Genomic DNA, 21,396 nt, shown 5'->3' on the forward strand with positions numbered 1-21,396 from the left:
TTAATATCCATGTAGGTCCCTGCTCAACTGGACCATCACCTGGGCAGTCTGTCTGGCTGATGGTGGATTCTGCTCTGTACAAACTCAGAGCCCTGTTACACAGGGCTTCCTCATCTGAATCACAATCACAGAGGAGGCTCTTTGTCTTTGCTGGCTCCTTTGTGGTGGCATCTTTACACTGTTCCTACAGCAGGGCTTAAAGGCTGGTCCAAACCTCTTCTCGCTCTCCCCTTGCAAGACACTTTAAATCCTACGCACAGTACCTATCTTGAGCCACTGATGGTTGAGTGTAGCTAAACGTTGGGATAGGTCCTTTGTGAAGGCAGTCTTAAAATTTCACCATGTAGTTTGAGTCATCATCAGAGAACTCCATGGTGTGATGCAGGTGGCAGAAAGCAGGTAAAACCACTGAACATGAGAGATATATCTCACCTCCAAGAAGCCCAGTCACAAACCTGTAGGAGACAGTTCAAGAAAGGAATTATTAATCTACATGATAACTGTCAACTATAGAGCTTTTTAAAGAAACAGTAAAAATTAGTTAAAAAATTGTTTTATTTACCTGCATGGCTTAAGGACAGTTGCCAGCTTTTGGAGTTTTACCAGCTCTGATGGAGTTAAAATGACTAGCTTGTGCTTTGTTTGTCTAAAGCAGCAAAAACAGCCTCTTGATTCTTTAGTAGATGAGAAACCCTACCCAGTGTTGAATTCCGCCGTGTGGAAACATCCTGTATGAGCGGCTCTTTCTGTTGCCCCAGTCTTGTTTGCTCCTGGTGTAGTTCCTCCATATTAGCAGAGCTGTGTTTAAAGTGACCGACTATCTTGCAACATTTTGCTAATGCATCAGTAAACCCACTATCAGCAAGGCTAACAGTGATGGTTCTTTGCAAGATGTGAGCAACACAAGGCATGTGTTGGAATGGGAGGTGTCTTACGGCAGCCACCATGGTTCGTGCACCGTCTGTTCCAATTGTGGTGACCTTTTGTTGAATTCCGCATTCCTCTGCCATAGCGAGAAACTGCTCAGCAAAGTTTTCGGCATAGTTTCTGGTGTTTGTCTTCCGCACAGTCAGGACTGTAGATTCCATGTCCCATCTTTGACATCAACAATATGTGCATTGACTCCCATGTAATTGGAATTACTAATGGAAGTCCACTGATTCCCAGTAGCCACAAAGTCTGCTTTCTGTAATGCATCTAATTTTGCTTGCTTTTCAGTATCATAAAGCTGTGGAATTTTACTTGAAATTGTCTTTCGACAAGGTAGTTGGGAAGTTAGATTACCTGACATTAACTGTAGCACATTTTCTAACCCCTTATCTTCTACCACTGATAGTGGTCTACAGTCCAGTGGTCTATTTTGCAAGGGAATATGTAAGTTTTTCCAATGTTGACTTGCTAAGTTTGGTCCTGAACCCAGTCATTTTATCCAGTTTGGGCTACAGACACCTTTTCTTGGTACTTGAACTGGGACTGCCAACACAAACACTAACCACACTTTTGTCAAGGTTTCAGTTGTGTGAAGAAAGAAGAAAGTGTGTTGCTAGGACTGATCGGAGGCAAAATTTGCCTCCGATCAGTCCTAGCAACACACTTTCTTCGGTTTCTTTGTAGCCCTAATGTGTATATCAGTGTAATCGGTATACCAGGAAATTGTGCGTTGACAAAAGTTCCCCTTTGCTTGGAATACAAAATGTGATTAAACACGTTAACACGTTAAATTCCCACCCCTACTTACTATTCATCTTTGATTGAAGAAAATAAAAACAACCAAAGTGACTGGACTTTTTAAAGTTTCTTGTGATGATGCATCCGAGAAGCTTCTTCAGTTCTAAGACCAATTGGTAGAGAGTCCCAGGTATTTAAGCTCTGGTGGGAGTGGAATCATGTATGATTTTCGTTCCACTTCTCACGTGTACACCACTTTGTATTGGTCTTTCACGTGGAATTCCAATAAAATTGATTCATGTTTGTGGCTGTAATGTGACAAAATGTGGAAACGTTCAAGGGGGCCGAATACTTTGTCAAGCCACTGTATTCTTTTCTTCAGTATACCGTATTTTCCGCACTATAAGTCGCACTTAAAATCCTTTAATTTTCTCAAAAATTGACAGTGTGCCTTATGTATGAATTCTGGTTGTGCTTCCTGACCTCAGACTGATTTTATGTGGTGCACGGCGCTCAAAACTGTCAAAAAATGTTTTAGTGCGACTTTGGTAAGCTACGAAGCTGGACCGCTTAATGGATTGTCGGAGCATTACGGCTACCGTAGTCAGGAGCCTCGCGGAGTGATCTGGGTCCTAAACTCCGTTTCCTTCAGGTTCCTTCAAGTCAAACGAACACTGCGGCATCACTGAGAGTTACAAACTGTCTAAATTCTTTCATCTTTAATAAAATGATCAGCGTTGCTTCTTTACCGGGTGTAACAATTAAATTTAACATCCAGGCATCCATGAAAACAATATTTATTAAATTTAACAGAGTTAGAAGTTAGCAGGAAGTTAGCTCGCTAGTTTCCACCTAAATATGATATAGCATGTTCTGACTGAGATTTCTGAAAAAATTAGTTGCTTTTGTAGGGTACCTCCTAGGACCTGGTATCCACATATATGGACATCACATTTTGTGTTGTCTAGACCACAATAAATTTACAAGGACACTTACACTTACAAGGACATTATACTGCCACTGTTCTATCGAAATTTAAAACGAATGTCCTCATATGTGGATATCAGGCCCTTGTAGAGCAAAATAAGGTAAAAAGATAATTCTTTATTTTTACATTCATCAGGTCCCAATCAGCCCAAATAGCAAAGAGAAATTAAAAATGCATGCCATGAAAGAGTTCGGGTCTCAGGAGGTTAGCATCCAACTGCTTAAACCCAAATCAGGTGCATATTACCGACGTCACACCGGTTTTCTTTATGAACACCTCCTCCTCCTCCTCCCCATGCTTGCAGCCGCTGCGGTGCTTTCGACCAAACAGGCACAGCTTGATGACACATTGATCAACATGGGCTATCGCGGTAGGGTGGTATAGTCAAAATCTCTACCATTGGCCAAATTCATATCGTTTCTACCGCATACCGTTTATATCGCCCACTCCTACACACACCCACACTGTAGGAGGTGCTAAGCTTAAAGCTTAACTATGGCCATTTGCTGGTCCATTACCAGGTTCACAGAAGAATCTAGTAAGTCCATCACAGGCTCACTCAGATTACTACCTTGATTACAGACTTGCACATGTTTTCAGATGTGAGGCTCAGCAGGAGGAAAGCAGGAGTCTCTGAGCAGCAGCCCAGAGATTCAAAAACATCATCCTCGCTGCTTTGAGCAAAATCAGAACCAACCTGTTAGCTGGGGAGACGGGCAAGAGGAAACAGGAAGTTAGATCCATGCTGGCATCACTGAGCTTGCTATTTAAACCTGTCAGTTCCTGATATGCACTCACAGTCTGAGTTACACAAATGTTTTCTCTTCTGTTTCAGGGCTTCCTGTATGGGCTGGCATACTCATCGGTGTTATTGTTTGTTTTATTGTTGGTGGTGTTGTTGGTTTTGTGCTTAAGGTTAAAGGCTACAGTTTGAAGAAAGGTGAGTTTTACTAATGTACTATTTTAACATTCATAATTTATTGCCAGGGATATCACAACTTTTTTTTTATAACTCCCTCATGTTAGGTCTTATCCTTTGATTTCTGTTGAAGAAGATAAATACTTTATTTGTATTAACTCAGTGTGTGACCAGTAGGGATGGGTATCGTTTAGGTTTTATCTGATACCGGTACTTTTGAAACGGTGCCGGTGCTTAAACGGTGTTTGAACCGGTGCTTAAAGAATGGAGAACACAAACTTTGTCCAAAAACCTCTCATGTTTAGCTGTTTGTTTGTTTTTTTGTAAAAAGATAACAATGTTAGCCTTTTCTGCAGCTATAGGGCATATATGGAATCACTCTTGGCTGGAAGCAGTGCTTAAACAATGGAAAAAAAAACACAAACTTTGTCCAAAAACCTCTCATGTTTAACTGTTTTCCACTTTTTCTTTGGTCATTTTAGCCTTTTGGCCAGGGTGAAGGAGTATCTGCCATCAAACAAGAAGACAGCCGCATGTAACTACTGACGGTGTTTGCTAGTTCACCTTACGTGCATTAATGTAATAACGTGGTTAGCCTACTCAACGTAAATTACACACGAACAACATTAAGCTACACAGCTGCTGCTGCCATCCTCATCCGTCATCATTTCTGCTACACTGGCAGGGCTAGGGGCCAGGACTCTCCTCTTCGGGTTTTTGGGGGATGTTGCTAACTCCGGGTCCGATAACAGGCACCACACCCGCAGTAGATGTGCTCGGTGTGAGGTCTCGCAGCAAGCTATCAAATACTGTGCATTTCTCGACTTTTAAAAAAGCTATGCGTCGCCAGGTGTTTCATCAGATTTGAGGTGTTACCTCCTTTCACAGTATCACCTTAAAGCACTTGTTGCAGGCTGCTGAGTTTGCATTTTTTGCTGTGAAGTAAAGCCAGACTTTTGACCGCTTCGCCTTGGGCGTTTTTAATCTGTAGTTCTGCTCTAAAAGAACGTACGTACCTGGACCCGCCTACTATCCTCGGAAAGGTAAAATGGTTGGCTAGAATCCAAAGTGTATGACATTCGAGGTGTTACCTCCTTTGCACAGTATCACCTTAAAGCAGCGGTCCCCAACCTTTTTTGCGCCACGGACCGGTTTATGCCCGACAATATTTTCACGGACCGGCCTTTAAGGTGTCGCGTATAAATACAACAAAATAAAACTAGTACCGGTACTGAAAAAAAGAAGATTTATTCATAACACACGTGAAAAGACCCAGGAAAACCGAGTTAACGATAAAAACGATAACAAAATAACGCTGAAAACCGATAAAAACCCTGAAAACCATACATTTCACACCTGAGCCTCAACTCTTGCGGCCCGGTACCAAACGACTCACGGACCGGTACCGTTCCGAGGCCCGGGGGTTGGGGACCGCTGCCTTAAAGCACTTGTTGCAGGCTGCTGAGTTTGCATCTTTTGCTGTGAAGTACAGCCAGATTTTTGACCGCTTCGCTTTGGGCATTTTTAATCTGTAGCTCTGCTCTAAAAGAACGTACGTACCTGGGCCCGCCTACTATCCTTGGAAACGTAAAATGATTGGCTAGAATTCAAAGTGTGTGACATCTCAGGGAAAAAAAGCACCGAAATAAAGCACCGAAATGTGCGCTGCTTTTCGGTCTGGTTACTACTGTTTATGTAAGAACCGGTACCGGTACCCATCCCTAGTGACCAGTGTAGTTGTGTTTCTTGAATATTGTCATTTCCTTCCTGCAGATTCACAAGGAATGGAAAATGGCCCCTCCTCAGAGCTGCAGACAAATCTCACCTCTGAACACCCTTAAAAAGTTTGAAGTAGTGGTCTTTTTAACCTGTTTTTTTTTTTTTTCTTTGATTCATCAGAGATTTTAATCAGGACAGGAAATCAAGTTGGCTCTTTTTTTTTTTGTATTTATAATCTTAATAAGTTGTATTTTGTGAGTGTTTGTACTGAATTACTGATTTATCTCACAGGCCTCAATATCTGGTTATAATATGGACATTGCATGTTTTATGTTATTTTCAGTCTTAAAATCACTGTGGAGTGATGAGGACATTGTAACCGTCCATCCATCCATCCGCTTATCCTTTTTCAGGGTCACGGGGGATGCTGGAGCCTATCCCAGTTATCATAGGGTGAGAGGCAAGGAACACCGGACAGCTCGCCAGTCTGTCCCAGGGCTAACACACAGAGACAAACAACCATTTACACTCACATTCTCCACTATCCCCACTAACTGCATGTCTTTGGACTGTGGGTGGAAGCCGGAGTACCCGGAGAGAACATGCAAACTCCACACAGAAAGACCCCGGCCTGATGGCGGAATTGAACTCAGAACCTTCTTGCTGTAATCATCCCCATGTTAATATATGCAGTGCACATGTTTCCGTCATTGAAACCTTAGTTTGATCATTTACTGATCATCTCAGTGTTTCACTTTGCTGCAGTTTCATGGCTCCTCCTCCTGACTCCTTTCTCATTTTCAGTACAAATCTGCATTTGAAAGATTTGCTAATGACATGAAGATGTTTCAAGAAATCCTCTTTTAAATGCACCCAAGACAGTACCCAAGATAAAAAGGACCCTTAATGTTAAGACTGGAGAGAACTTAAAATATCAGGTTTGTCAGTCAAAAGCTGTCATACAGATGGTGAAAAATCTAAACTTCTCGACTCATATTTAACTCAGGTTAGTTAAACATGTACTCATGGAATACTTGATTAAACTGAACCCTCAGCGCTTCTCATGTAAATCAATGGGAATATTTTGCAGATATAAAAATATTTTTGTTTGCCAAGCAGGTCTGTCAGGTACACTTGTGCTCTAGTATGTAGTTGTTGGCTCATTTGATATTTTTGTATTCTTTTACAAGTTATATTTATGCTGTTAATTGTTGGTGTATTTTTTTTATATTCATGCCATTTCAGAGAGCGCTTAAGGGTCCACAAGTCTGAAAAAGAGATGAAACAACAAACTATTGTTTACTATTGTGTTTTTGGTGTATATGTTTCTTTAAATATTCATAAAGAGAGGAAATATATTAATGTCTCAGTCAAATTCGAAAATTATTCTTATTTTGAAGCAGCTGTGCTTTGATATAAGACATTCTGAGGCCAGGAAACCTTTTTTTTTTATAAAACATATAAACCCAGGACTCTTTTCCTTTATTCACTGATGTCATCCACAAAATAATATCTGGTATATGTAGTGCCTCTAGTCAGGACCAGTACAATATCGATTTCAATAGAGATCCTAGACATCTTGGTAGGTTTGGACGGTGGTTTTGCTTTAGAGATTTACAAAAGGTGTTGTCTCGAAAATGAACAACTGGGATCTTTATTGCCTCTGTACAACTTATCAACAAAAACAGTCACAGTCAACAAGTTTCCATGCAAATAGTGTTTTTTCTCCTGGGGGGGGGTCAATAGCAAAATAAGAAAAGAAACTGAAATGAGAACAGTTGTATTGAATTGTATTGGAACTCCATTACAATTGGACGATCGTGGCTCAAGAGTTGGGAGTTCGCCTTGTAATCAGAAGGTTGCCGGTTCGAGCCCCGGCTCGGACAGTCTCGGTCGTTGTGTCCTTCTTGCCCAAGGGGGGGGGGCACACATTTTGGCAGCCGATGCTACACAGCCTGATAAATTCTGTATCCCTCCATAACCTTTGCTGTGAAGGAGAAATCCTCTCCAAAGTTACTGTATTTATTGGTTATACTGTGACTTATTTTGCAAATATACCCTTTGTGATAGCAACGCCAATATGGATTACAGATAGGGGGGGCACACATTTTGGCAGCCGAGGCCACACAGCCTGATAAAATCTGTATCCCTCCATAGCTTTTGCTGTGAAGAAACCCTCTCCAACGTTACTGTAGTTATTGGTTATACTGTGATTGATTTTGCAAATAAACTCCTTCGTGATAGCTACACTACAAAGTGTAAACCGAGTGTAAATTCACCGGAGAGCGACGTGTTTCCATGATCGCGTCTGGTTTTACAGTATTATAGTATCAAAGTATTTTTCTAGACAAAGTATTCCCAGCAGGTTATTTCAGTGTACAGTTTAAGGTAAATTGTCTTCCACACGGCACATTACAATGTCACGAAACTAATATTAAATTAATCGAGACTGCCGTTTTCCAGCTTTTACTCTTGCAGATCAGTGACAAGTAGCGTACAGAACGGAGCTGGGCAAGTGGCTCCTCCTACTTTGCGCGCTCTCGTGGATGGGGAAACAATTTTTGACGGGGGTAACTACTTTGGCACAACACCGTATTACTTGGAATACACAGGGAATGTAAAACAAAGTGGAGGCTGGCTTGACTGCAATTCTCGAATTGGAGGTTGGCTCGACAGAAGTTGCCTTACTGGAAGAATACATTCAAACCTCGGAGTGGTTCCTGGACATTAGATCCTATTGAGACAAAATGGGTAAAAACGATCAGAAGCTGAGCTGTGAATGGATAACACGTGAAGACCGCATGGACGTGAGTAATGAATAATATCGAGAGGAGTGTTGGAACTAACCACTGATGAATATAAAGTAAGTAAAGTAAAATTTTATTTATATAGCGAGCAGCGAGACAGAGCGAGCGAGTGAGAGAGAGTTTTTAGATGTAGGAGATTTGTAACGTTTAGTGTGGAGTGTATACTTAGTGTGTTGTGTTGTGTAGTCGTTGTTTTGTTTTGTGTGTCAGTGAGGGCACTAATGAATGTCACAAAGGCACATATGCAACGTAAACACTGTCACTAAGTAGAAAACCAGCGGAGTGATACACCTCCTGTTGTCAGGCCTGCAGGTTTATCCCGGTGCTGTTCTCATCTGTCTTTTGGTGGACAAACTTATTTTTCACTGGCACACATCATTTGTGGGACATCTTATTGCGACACCTGATTGTTCTCTCATTTTAGTTTTAGTAATATTTTTAAATTCTTATACAAAAATGAAAAAAAAAACGGCAGGTGTATTGGCTGCATTTTTAGATAAATAGTTGTATATGTTTACAAAATGTACATTTTATATTTGCATTTCAAGTTATAAAAATTTACTCAACATGTCAGTGTTTTCTTTTTTGTTTTTACAATAAAAAAATACTACTAGGATTTTAAGTTATTTGTGTGATTTTATGGAGTTAAATCAGGGCCATAATGTTTGTGTAGTTAAAAGAAAAATTTGAAATCGAAAATATGTAAACTGAAAGCAAAAGTCACATTTTTAATGCAGTATGTCAGTCAAAACAACTAAATTCAGTTGAGCTGAAAAGATACCAAACAAGGCAAGGGGGGAAAAAATTTAAAAAAAAAAATGAAACAATCTGAGGGTAAAATACAAACGTAAACTGAAAAGGAGTCAAAAATGGCCGGTTGTATTTCAGACCTCAGTGGGTTAATCCAACAAATCATGAAAAAATTAGGTTTAAATTTTTGTTCATGACAGTGCAGATTTCTGACATTTTGTGTAATTTAAGAATGTAACAATGTGATTGTTTTCTGACAAAAAACAGAGTAAAACTTAAGTTAGACTTGCGTTTGTAAATGAACCGCCCCATGTTGTGTAGTTTTCTGGATTTTATACTTATTGGGCTACATATTTATTTATCATACAGGCTATACAGTACATAGCATCAAAAGTCAAATGTTTTATGTAACTAAAGTGTTTAATTATGTGGGCTACAGACAATAATTAAGTTATAGACTTTATTTATATGAAAAACGAAAATTGAAAATTTCTTTTCTCTCAATTATCTCACGAGTCGCTATGACTTTGACGACAGTCAAAGTCATAGCGACTTGGGAATCATTATTCACAATCCCAACTGACTCATTCACTGACTTATCCCTGTTACTGTTAGCAAACTAATTTCATTAGTAGAAATATATGTAGCTTATAATTAAAAATCTGGGGGAACAACAGCCAGTTTATTAACAAAAACATTTCTGCTCTGGATTGGAAGAAAAAACCCTAAGTGGTAGTTGGGTTTTTTGTTGTTGTTGTTGTTTTTTTAAATTTGGTATGAGGGTGTTCGGTCCACACTCCAAGCCAGTTGGTGGCGGTAATGCAGCACATCGTTGTTCACCAGTTGTTTTTTCTAACTTCCGGGGGGCATTGCCATCACCAGAAGTTTTTTTTTGTTTTGTTTTTATTTGCACAGAAATGTACAACAATTATGGCAATCTCTACAAAGATTCTATTTTCCCAACACGAAATAGTATCAGAACAGGCTGAATTCCAACATATAGAAGATAGATAATGAACAGGAAGTACATGTCACGGCTCGGGGCAGCGGCCGTGTGAGGTGAGGAAAGGAGGACTCAAATGCAGTATTTATTCAGATGTGAGGGTGATTTATTAAGAATACCAAACATAAAGTGGAGATGGCAAAACTGAACTACGGGTGAACTAAACTGGGAAGAACTAAACCAAAGAGCAGCAAACCTGAACATGGAGGGAGGACAGCAGGGAGAGCACGCAGGGTGACACAGAGGATGAACACAGACGACGCAACGAGGAACAAAGGCAAACACACACAATAAATACACAGAGGGACACTGGGAAATCACACACAGGTGGGAGACACAGCTGGACCTGGTTAACCTGACGAGACAGGGGGAACACTCACACCAGGGACCAACAGAGGGAGCACAAACCCAGAAACCCAGTATCACAATCCCAAAACACAAACCATCCCAAAAAGCCCACAAATAATAACAATAAATAAACCAAACCCAAAACCGCTGAGTCATGGACTCAGGATCATGACAGTACAAACAACAACAAATAAATAAATAAAATCAGACCCCAAACAGAATCAAAGCAAAAAAAAAAAAAAGACGTTATACCTTAGGGGTTTTCTAGCAGATCTAGTTCAATAATCATATGATTCAGAACCAGAGCTTGTTTTTTGTCCATAAATTTAACAGAGGAGAGGAAGAGGCAAAGTTCTTTGTGAAAAGTAAAAAAAGATGGCTTTGTTTTCAGAAAACGACATTTGTGAATGAAGAATTTCCCCATAATAATTATTACATATAGAACATTTTCAAGCTTCTTTTCTTTTCTTAGAGAACCAAAGATAATATCATTTTTAGAAAATTCAAGTAAGTTTGGAATCTTTGGAAAGAGCCAGTAGTGCACATCGTTCCACAGAGCTTTACAGAATATACAATTATAAAATAAATGTTCTGTTGATTCAATATCCCCATCACAAAAAGAGCAAGAATTACTATCAATAGCAAAGCGACGTCTAAGAAATTCTTTGGAAGGGTAAATACCAGAAAGGATTTTGTAGTGGACCTCCTTAGCTTTGGGAGGAATGGGAAGTTTTAGGTAATTTTTTCTGATCTCTTTCTTTTGATCACCGGAGAACAGATGTGAGATGGAATTTGGATTGGATCTATAAGGGAAAAAACATTAGTAAATAATTCCCTAATTTGGGAGTTTTTAGACTGTTAGCTGTTATGTTATGCCCATTTACCAAGAGTTCAGGGAGGTCAGGGATCTATAGTCAGGGTTTTGAAAAGATTATATGCTGTACATAGAATGTTTTGAGGATAGCCTTAGTAATTTTTGAAATTCTTTGTTATTTATTTGCAGATTATAATTGGTGGTGAAATCTTCTAATAAAATTTTACCTCTATCATTTAACAAATGCATCACTGACCAGATGCCCTTATCGTACCATTTTTTTTATAAAGATTGATTTGTTTCCAACGTTTATGTTGCGACAGTTCCATAGGGGAGTGTTGTGCGGGCTATAGTTATGTTTGTATATTAATTTCCAGTATAATAAAACTTGCTGGTGAAAGGAAGAGAGCTTTATGGGGAGTTTTTTTATGTCAAAATCACATCTAAGTAAAAGATCAATTTAGCATTGATCTGAGAATATTTTGCTTGGAATGTGAAATCAAAGGCTATTTTGACTTCTTTAAAATGACCTAAGCCAATTTATTTTTAGGGTGCCATTTAAGCTGTCAAATTCAATAACTTGCAAACCTCCATCTTCAAAATGTTTGACTAAATTACCTTGCCTAATATAATGGGTTTTGCGTTTCCATATAAAATCAAAGTTTAGCTGGTTAATAGATTTGATTGCTGATTTAGGCACTCCTACCGCATATGCAGGATATACTAGCCTGGAGATACTTTCCATTTTGGTGAGAAAAATTCTACCCAGAATCGATAAGTCTCTCTGAGCCCAGTTATTTAAATGAGTTCTACAAATTTGGATTTTCTCCCAAATATTAAGGTTATCTAAATCAGTCTTATTCTTGGTTATATACACACCCAAATATTTAACAGGAATATTAAAAGTGCTAGAAATTGTACAATCATTTAAAGGTAAGATCTGTTTAAATTTAGATTTAACCCTGAAGCTTTTGAGAAAGTTTCAATAATCTGCAGAATTTTGGGGATTTCATTCAGGTTATTTAGGAAAATAGTTGTATCATCGGCTAACTGGCTGATAGAGAGCTCTTTACCCAGGATAGATATCTTGCCAAACTCAGCATTTTTAATCAGTATGGAAAGCATTTCTGTTGCTGCAATAAACAGCAATGGTGAGATTGGACATCCTTGTTTTATTCCTTTGCAAATCCTAAATCTTTGGAAAGCTGAGTTTAATTTTCCTATTTTAAGCATGAAGCTGCCAGAGCTGAATACCTGAAATGAATAAAAAAAAATCTCCTAAACAGACAAAGAACGTTTCTGACAAAGTGAATTAGACCAAAACCTGACAAAGCAGCGCGTCACGCCACAAATGAAAGAGAAGCTGAGACAAGTCAGTGACATCTATCAGTGGTGTTTGGGTACAAACCCATGTTTAAAGCTTTAAACATGGCTCACACAGAGAGTCATTATCTACCAACGGACAGGAGTTGGAAAAGTGATGAACCAGGAGTAGCCGACCTTCCAAAGTTACTCTGAGAGCACATCGGTGGCTCATCCAGGAGGTCAATAAAGATCCCAGAACAACAGGCTGCAGTTTAGGAGAACAGACCAGAAAATCGTCCACACTGATGTGACACACTCTTCATCAGTTATCACAGACGTCTGATACAAGCACCAGTTAGGTTTGGGGGAAGCTCCTTTTTCACACAGGTTAAAGGTCAGGGTAGGACGTTTTTGTTCCTTTAATAAATAAAAACATCACTTAAAAAATCACATTTTCTGTTTACTTGGCCTATAAAAACAAAACATCAGGGAGGGGAAAAAAATGTTTTTACGGGCGTGTTTGTATTTTTTCATTGATCACAGACTCTGATCTTATTTCTGTGGGTTGAAACTAAACCTGACCTTTAGTGTAACAGCTGGATTGTGTCATGTGTTTCAGACCAGCTGTTTGAGTCCTGCAGTGGAGACACCGTGGTCATAGTTTCATTTGTTTCTGGGATTCTTTCTGCGCTCGTCGTTTTGTGTCTCTGTGTGTGTTTCATCTACACCACAGCGTAACTCGCCTTTAAAGGTAAGTTTGAACGTGTTCACACCTGTGGACCTCGTCAAGAATGATGCAGTAACAAATAATGGAGACATGAATGAATAAATAACCAGAGAAAGAAAAGCTGACCTCAAGCTGTGAAACACAAGTCACATTGAGTTTGTTTATTTTGTTTTTTAATGTCCAAAAAGTATCAAATGAGGGAAAAGTGAGGGAATAGTGAGGGAACGGAACGGTGAGGGAACAGTGTGCAGAGTTCCTGTTTGAAGTACAGATGTATTCATGAAAACATGTTTTTATTCTGACCAACAGAATTTATCGTGTTTTGTTGTTTTAACATAATAAAAATTCTCATCATTCTTCACGTGTATGTGTGTGATTTTAAAAGCACACTTTTTGTAATAAGTACTTTTATTTCCTTTTTGCAGCTTCTCAGTGAAACCAACGACACGATGTTTCTGTGAAAGCTGATTTACAGCAGACGCTCCAGAAGAAAGTTACTGAGGGAAACAGATTCATACCTCAGTGAACTGAAATCCTGCGTTTCCTTTGTCTTTATGTTGATCCAGCTTATTACAGGGAAGGAAATACTCTTGCTTTAATTTATGCCATCATTTTTAATTGCATTGAGAAGCAGTGCTTTCTATGATGATCATGAAATGTGAAAACTGACACTGCATTTGACATGTTGCTATCAGGAAGTGAACTGTGAAGCACGCGAAAGTGCAGCTGGTTTTAACTCTGTTTGGTCCTGTTACAGGACGTCTGTGAATGTTTTTAGTGTTTGTGCTCCAGAGCTACTGCTCTCATTATTATTATTATTGTATGTTTCATGTCTGCAGTCAGACAGTCTCAGTCATTAGTCACACAGAAGATCGTTTCACAGGTCGTCCCATCTCAAATCAACGAAACAAACAAACAAACAAACAAACAATTTGAGGACATGAACGTTGTGCTGTTTATAGACATGTCTGGGTCGATGTTGAATTGCCTTTTTAAAATTCCTTCACTATATAAACTGCTCAAGATCCTTTAAATTTAAATTTAATATCTGATGCAACGACATATTCACAGAGCCATGTTTACATATGTGCACATATACAGTAACTAACTGTGGCTTTGTAAAGTGCAAAATGTACCTCTGCTGTGTAATGTACAACCTTCTTTTCAAAACACGTGTTAGAGGTTTCCTCCTCCTCATCATTGCCCCTCCCACCTCCCATCCTCTGCCCAATGTTTTCCTGATGAAGGCCACGAGCAGAAACATGTTGACTGAGTAATTCAGTCGTTCTTGTTCCCACGATGCTGCTCGAGCTTCACCTTCTTTAGGCTATCGCTCTTCTTCCTGCACCTTGAGTAATAAGTGAAGTTGTGCCAGAGATCTTTGTGTTTCCACGGATGTCGTCCTGATCCTGGATCACATCAGCTCCAGTTTTATCTCTTTACAGTGAAACAGACGCTCAGAGCTGCACATGCAAGCTTGATGTGGTCCAAGGATGAGCAAGACCCTGTTTTTTACTGTTATTTAGTCTGTGCTGATACTTTAGCTTCCACTCTGTGGAGGCTTGATGCTCGTGACTTTTAAACATTAGTTTTCTCTTTTTTGTTGGTGAAATGAATGAATGAACTTTCTTGTGGGACACCTCGTCCCTTCATGCTCATGAAAAAACATAAAACATTGTCTCAACTTAAAAATAAAACCTTTTCTAAACTTTGTCTTTTCTTTTTTTAAAGTTTATTTTCATTCTTGTTGATGATGTTTCTGTTAGAACAAAGAGCTGTGTCAGCTTTTTTAGCGTCTGTTCTTAAATATTATTCCATCTTTCATCCTGCAGTCAGCTGTAAAACATCTAAACTCTACATCACAGCCTGACTAAATGTTGTTTTGTTTGCTTTATTTAAAGTTTGATTTTACTCAGACTTCTGCACATCACTCAATGAATTTATGAATATTAAATGCAGTGCTTTTTTGGTTTCATTTTCAGTATAATGGCGCCCTCTAGTGTCCAAAACTCCAGCATACAGCAAACAGCAATGAGCTAATGAATTAAATGCAGCCTTTACTGATCCATTAGAAAGACTTGAAGTCTCCTTCTCTCTGTGAGTTGTGCTGGCCTGTGTCCTGCTGTCCTCCTTGCGGGCTGTCCTGTCCCTTCACCTGGCTCTCTGGTTTGGGATGGGTGCCTCTTCCTTCCAGGATTGGTGGGGCTCAGGTATCCTGCGCCTTTGGGGATGGGCCATGGCACCTGGGTTGTGCTGGCTGGTGCCCTGCCTGGCCTTTAGGTCTGTTCACTGTCCCTTGGCGTCTGCGGTGTTCGAGGCCCTTCTCTCCGGGTGCCCTTACTACGTCTGTGGGACGGGGGATGTGCTTGTTGGCTTATACTTGATCTCCATGGTGACTTTAGACACTGGTGCAGACTTTCATTGTTTCTCAGAAAAAACAGAGACATCTGGTCTTCTTGGCTTTGTGGTCTTTGCTATTGGTCACGACCAATCTGGGGCTTCTGGGCTGTGTGGTGTTTGTGTTCCAGTGATTTGGGCGAGCTTGATCCGGGTGGAGTTATTCATGCAGCACAAGTTGTTACACTAGCGTACTGAATAAAGAGGTGAGAGAGAAAAATGGAGAGGTGGCGAATGATGCTTTAAAATAACATTGATTGTCAGATGCACCAACCTATTACTGTCAATGTAAATATGACATGTGAGCCGAGCGCTGCTCAGTCTTTGAGTCTTTTCTGCACCCCCCCCCACACACACACACACACACACACACACAAAAAGAATAAAATACTATAAATGGAATATGTGTCTTTCCACCCTCTTACATTTTTTTTCCTCTCAGTGTGTTGACTTGTTGTTTTCACATTTTATTTTATCCTACCTTATTTCCTTCATCTTTGCTCAGGCTTCCAATTTTTAAAAAAAACAAGCAAACAACTCAAAATCAAAAGGTAAAAATAATGACAACAGCCAAATCAAGCGTCTTAATTACATTCCTGTTTACATAAAGGTTACTCTGAGTCATTGCTCCGTCTTGTGGTAAACATTGGTATTACATGAACGTGCAGGGAGGCCCTGGTTTCGCTCCAGTTGTCTCTTCACTTTCTGTTTATATCTTTACTTCATTTTTGAAGCTTTAAAACTATTTTTTATCACAGGAATTAACAAAAAAAATTGTTTTAAAGACGTTCTCTCAGAAATCATCTCTGCTGTAAAGTCCTGAAGGCAAATAACTCTCCCTACAGTTTTTCCCTCATGTATTTGAACATGAGTCAGTTCTCTACCTGGTCCTGGCTGAAGTGTCCCTTCAGCGCTCAGCAGAGCTGCAGATCAGCTCTAACTGCAGTCCAGACCCTGATGTGAGAGCAAACCAAGACCAAGGAAGGGCCTGAGCTACTCGGCTTTAAATAAATAATGAAAAAAGGTAAAATTCAAAAATTGCTTAAATGAATAGTAAGTTTTTCTTAAACAGCAGGAGTGTTTACTTTGAAGCTGACACTCTTTAAGTTAATGGTCAGAAGTTTAAAATAAATCAAATACAAAACTTTTAAAGTTTTGGTGACAGGGCTGCACCGAGCACAGCACACAGGAACTAAAAGATCTCATTAAAGATTTTGCTTCGACGGACAATTACAAGCTTTTTGTGGTTTTTCATTTGTTTTTCTTAAATACATGAAAATGAAACAATAAATAATATGTTTTTTTAATGAAGTTTTAAAAAACCCTGTAAACAGGTTGTAGAATAATCGCCTGAACTTTCAAAGTAAGAGTACGTTAAAATGCCTAAAAAAGAAAAGCCTAAAGTCTCGGTGTGGGAGACACGTGGAGCTTGAGTTCTTCATTACCTCAAAATCATCCTTGATTTTATTCAGCTGAGTTTAAATAATGACTTTGATAATGACGGCGTTGGACTGCTGTGTGAATGTAACAGTAACAGAATCATGTTTCAGCAGCTTTCACAGAGCTGTCCACATGTTGGTCAGATATTTAAGATATTTGTGGGTTTTGTTTGTGGTTTGGAAGGATGAGGACCTGAGGTGGACTCTGATCAGAACATGTGCAGGTATAAATCTTCTCTGGACTCATGCTTTCTGTGTTTATTGGGCGGTGCCCAGCATTAATTCTTGCAACGGGCCTGCGCATGTTTAAACGTGACAGTGAACTTCTAGGAAATGTGATGCTGTTTTGTTTCAGTGAACTGAACTTCTCTGGAAACAGGCGGTTTTTACATGTTCCTCTGTCATCCAACCAGCTCGAGCGGCAAAGGACAGGATGGAATATTATTACTAACAGCTATGACTTGATGCATGCATGAAAAATGTGAAGGAATGAAAGGTTGACTCAACGTGTGACGATGGTCTGCACTGCATAGATTTTTCTCTCCAGTCTGTTAAGGCAGAGTTTCAGACACACACACACACACACACACACACACACACACACACCAGGGAAGACCTGCTCACATTCCTGCTCCAGCCTGAGTCACACCGGACTCAAAGACTTGGGAACTCCTGGGATTTTTTTGGATTTAATTTTTTGGGGATTTGCAGGAAGTGCTCACTTGCAGGATTTTAGAGATTTCAGCTGCTGCTGTTTGGATCGCAGGGAGGAACAGACTTTACTCAGCATCATGTTTTTATCGGAGCTTTTATCTCTGAGCCTCTTCGCTCTGACGGTGTCTGCAGTAACAGCAGGACATGAAAACGGTAAGAAATCATCTGTAACTGTGATCACAGCTTCACAGCAACTGTTCAAACTCACCTGCAGTCAAAGAAACAAGCCTTCCTGCCTTTTTGTTACAGTATAAATATTAATAAAAATTATATTAATAATAGTCACACATGATAAATGCTCACTTCAGAGAGAAGGGAAGAATGAGTCTAAGTCTAAGTTTGTCTGTTTTATATTCCACTTTTAAAATTCAATTTTATTCAATTGAATAAAAGGTCAGATGAACAGAATCAACTTTTTCGGATTTACTTACCTGAATAATTGAGCATGCATTAAAACTGCAGTTCTCCGGGTGAAATGCCTTCATGATGTCAGAGAAGAATGGCGAGGAAGGCAACTCTAATAGCATCTCGTTACAGCCAAATTGGGCAGACGAGCATCTCTGAACACACTTTGGACCTTGAAGATGGGCTGCAGCAGCAGAAGAGCACACTGGGGCCTGCTGTCAGCAAAGAACAGGAAACTGAGGCTAAACTGAGCAAACAGCAGAATAGAAAAAAGTTGCCTGCTGTGATGAGACTTTATTTCTGCTGCCATGTTTAGATGGTGGGTCAGAATATGGCGTAAATAAAAGAAAGCATGGCTCCATCCTTCCTGGTATCGTTCCAGTTGCTGGTGGTGTGGGTCTCTGTTCCAGTTTCATTACAACTCCACGCTGCCTACCTGAGTTTTGTTGCTGACCGTGTTTATCGATTAATGACTACAGTGCACCATCTCCTGATGGCTGCTTCTAACAGGACAGCACTTAAGGCTTAAAGAAGCTTAAACCATCTCCAACTGGTTTCTCGAACATGACGTTAAGATCAATGTACTCGAATGACCTCCACAGTCACCTGATCTCAGTCCAGCAGAGCACCTTTGCGGTGGGGTATAATAGGAGATTCACATCATGTAAGAAAAGCTGACAAGTCTGCAGCAGCTGTGTGATGCTAACACGTCAACATGGACCAGAACCTCTGAGAAATTAGCTTGTTGACTCTGCGCCATTAACAGCTCTGAAGGTAAAGACGGTCCAACTTAAGAACAGCAACATTTCCGTAATAAAGCTGCTGTAGGAGGCATGCATGCTTTGTGGATTGATAATGTTTGGTTTACGTTCTTGGTTGTGGGGTGTGTGCTCCACAGGTAAAGGTGATTGCACTCACCTGTTCACTTCACCTGGGGTTTGACGAACATAAAGTGAGCGCAGGAGGAGTCTGTGTGTTTGATGGTTGTCCTGTCCTGGTGTTTGGCATGTTTGAAATAAACAGAACAGAAGTGCATCCAGTTTATTTTTACACACGTGCTAACTTCCTTAAATGGTTTGATCATGTGACTCACATCTGTCATGAGTTCAAATGCTGAATAAAACTGTTTCCTAACTCGTTATAAACTGTTGTTTCAGTTGAGATGACGCGTTTACGAGCTATTTATTTTATATTTAGCTCTGTATTATTCATGTTTTGTTCTCATTAGGTTTAAACTGTGATTCATTCTTTAGGAACCGTCATGATGGTGGCATCTGAAGGAAGTTACATCATCTTGCCGTGCTCGCTCAGCTCCCAGGAGAGCCTCGTACAAACGCGCTTTGATTGGAGGAAAAACGACCACAGGGAGGTGTTTGTGTACGATGCTGGACTTCATTACAATAACGGCCTGCGAGGTCAAGACGAGCACTTCAGAGGACGCGTGTCACACTTTTCAGACCAGCTGAAGTTTGGTAACGCCTCCATCATCATCAGAAACACCAAGGTGGCCGACAGTGGAGACTACACCTGTGATTTTCCATTTCATCAACCAGACAGAGAAACATTTAACGTCATCCTCGTTGTTGGTGAGTCTTTCATTTCTGAAAACAAACCAAAGACCAAGTTTAACTAGAAAAATTTGCATTTCCTGCGAAAATGCTGTGTGGATGCCTTAACGCTGAAGCTGTCTGCTGAAAAGCTGAAAAAGATGAAAAGTTGCAAAAAGTTTTATGGTGGTGAAAAAAAAAACCATTGCCCTGTGCAGGATTCGAACCTGGCCCTCCTAGTATAAAGGTAGCTACTCATCTCACTGACCCAAACTCATTCTCAAAAAGATGAGGTGGAGAGACGGACAATTCTGCTGAAATGAGAAGAAGCTGCTGAGAATTGTGCTGATAAGAGGAGAAAAGGCTGAAAATTTTGCAGAAAAGAGGTGACTCAGCAGAATTTCTGCTCAAAAGTGTATTTTCTGAAAACAGCTGAGATTTGTGCTGATAAGAGGTGAAAAGGCTGAAAATTTTGCAGAAGAGGTGAATCAGCAGAATTTGGGGTGAAAAAAGGTGCAAATTCTGCTGAAAAGAGTTCAATCAGCAGAATTTCTGCTGAAAAGAGGTAAAGAAGCAAAAACTTGCGCTGAAAAGAGACGAATCAGCAGAATTTCTGCTCAAAAGAGGTTTTTCCTGAAAAAAGCTGATATTTGTGCTGATAAGAGGTGAAAAGGCTGAAAATTTTGCAGAAGAGCTGAATAAGCAGAATTTGGGCTGAAAAGAGGTGCAAATTCTGCTGAAAAGAGTTCAATCAGCAGAATTTCTGCTGAAAAGAGTTCTGCAGAACTCTTTTCAGAATTCTGCTGAAAAGATGTTTTGCTGAAAATAGCTGAAAAAGCTGGGATTTGTGCTGAAAACTGGTGAAAAACTGAAACTTTTGCTGAAAAGGGGTGAAAAAGCTGAAATTGAGTTAAAAAGTTTAACTGTTAACTGAAAGAAATGTTGCCATAAGTGGGATTTGAACCCTGGCCTCCCAGTCTGAGAACGGATGCTCATCTCACTGAGCTAAAACACAGCTCAGCCCGGCAAGGAAAATCAGTGACACCACTGATAATATGGCAGAAATGGGCAAAGAATATTGCAAAAAAAAAATTCAATATCTCAAAAAGTATAGAAGTTATGAGCACCAAAAGTCATAGCGCACATTAGCAGAAAGAGCAGAATTTTTTAAAGTTTGAACTGAGAAAATCGGCTGAAAACTGAGGGAGTAGTTAAGCGCCAAAAAACATACGGAAGCAACTAGAATAAAGTAGAATAAAGAATAAAGAGAAACAGGATCTCAATAGTGTGGATGCTTCCAGCATCCACACAAAGAATAAAGAGAAACAGGAACTCAATAGTGTGGATGCTTCCAGCATCCACACAATAAAGAGAAACAGGAACACAATAGTGTGGATGCCATGAGGCATCCACACAACTAGAAAATTTGCATTTCCTGCGAAAATGCTGTGTGGATGCCTTATCGCTGAAGCTGTCTGCTGAAAAGCTGAAAAATATGAAAGTTGCAAAAAGTTGTATGGTGGTGAAAAAAAATGTCACCCTGAGCAGGATTTGAACCTGGCCCTCCTAGGCTCAAGGCAGAGACTGAGAATTGTGCTGATAAGAGGTAAAAAGGCTGAAAATTTTGCAGAAAAGAGGTGAATCAGCAGAATTTCTGCAGAAAACAGGCAATGAAGCAGAACTTTGAGCTGAAAAGAGGTGAATGAGCAGAATTCTGCTCAAAAGAGGTTTTTGCTGAGAACAGCTGAAAAAGCTGATATTTGTGCTGAAAAGTGGTGAAAAAACTGAAAATTTTGCTGAAAAGGGGTGAAAAAGCTGAAATTGAGTTAAAAAAGTTTAACTGTTA

The 21,396-nt window shown here is 39.8% G+C and overlaps 1 protein-coding gene and 1 long non-coding RNA gene across 5 annotated transcripts in view; both read left to right on the plus strand.

Annotated features, from left to right (window-relative positions):
* Positions 1–6,758, plus strand: part of LOC120440292 (butyrophilin-like protein 10) — a 21,528-nt gene extending 14,770 nt beyond the window's left edge. For 2 of the 4 annotated variants that reach the window (XM_039612594.1, XM_039612597.1), the window contains 2 exons: positions 3,492–3,596; positions 5,349–6,758. In XM_039612594.1, the coding sequence (XP_039468528.1) occupies positions 3,492–3,596; positions 5,349–5,416 (173 nt within the window). In that variant the 3' untranslated portion in view covers positions 5,417–6,758. The remainder of the gene's footprint in view (positions 1–3,491; positions 3,597–5,348) is intronic. The other 2 variants (XM_039612595.1, XM_039612596.1) reach the window with 2 other exon arrangements.
* Positions 6,759–7,252: 494 nt separating this feature from the next.
* On the plus strand, positions 7,253–14,735 carry LOC120440307. The gene is made up of 3 exons (XR_005613154.1): positions 7,253–8,157; positions 12,941–13,072; positions 13,474–14,735. It is a non-coding gene; the product is annotated as an uncharacterized LOC120440307 (long non-coding RNA).
* The last annotated feature ends 6,661 nt before the right edge of the window (positions 14,736–21,396 follow it).

This window comes from Oreochromis aureus, linkage group 5, assembly GCF_013358895.1.
Source record: "Oreochromis aureus strain Israel breed Guangdong linkage group 5, ZZ_aureus, whole genome shotgun sequence".
Lineage (NCBI taxonomy): Eukaryota > Metazoa > Chordata > Actinopteri > Cichliformes > Cichlidae > Oreochromis > Oreochromis aureus.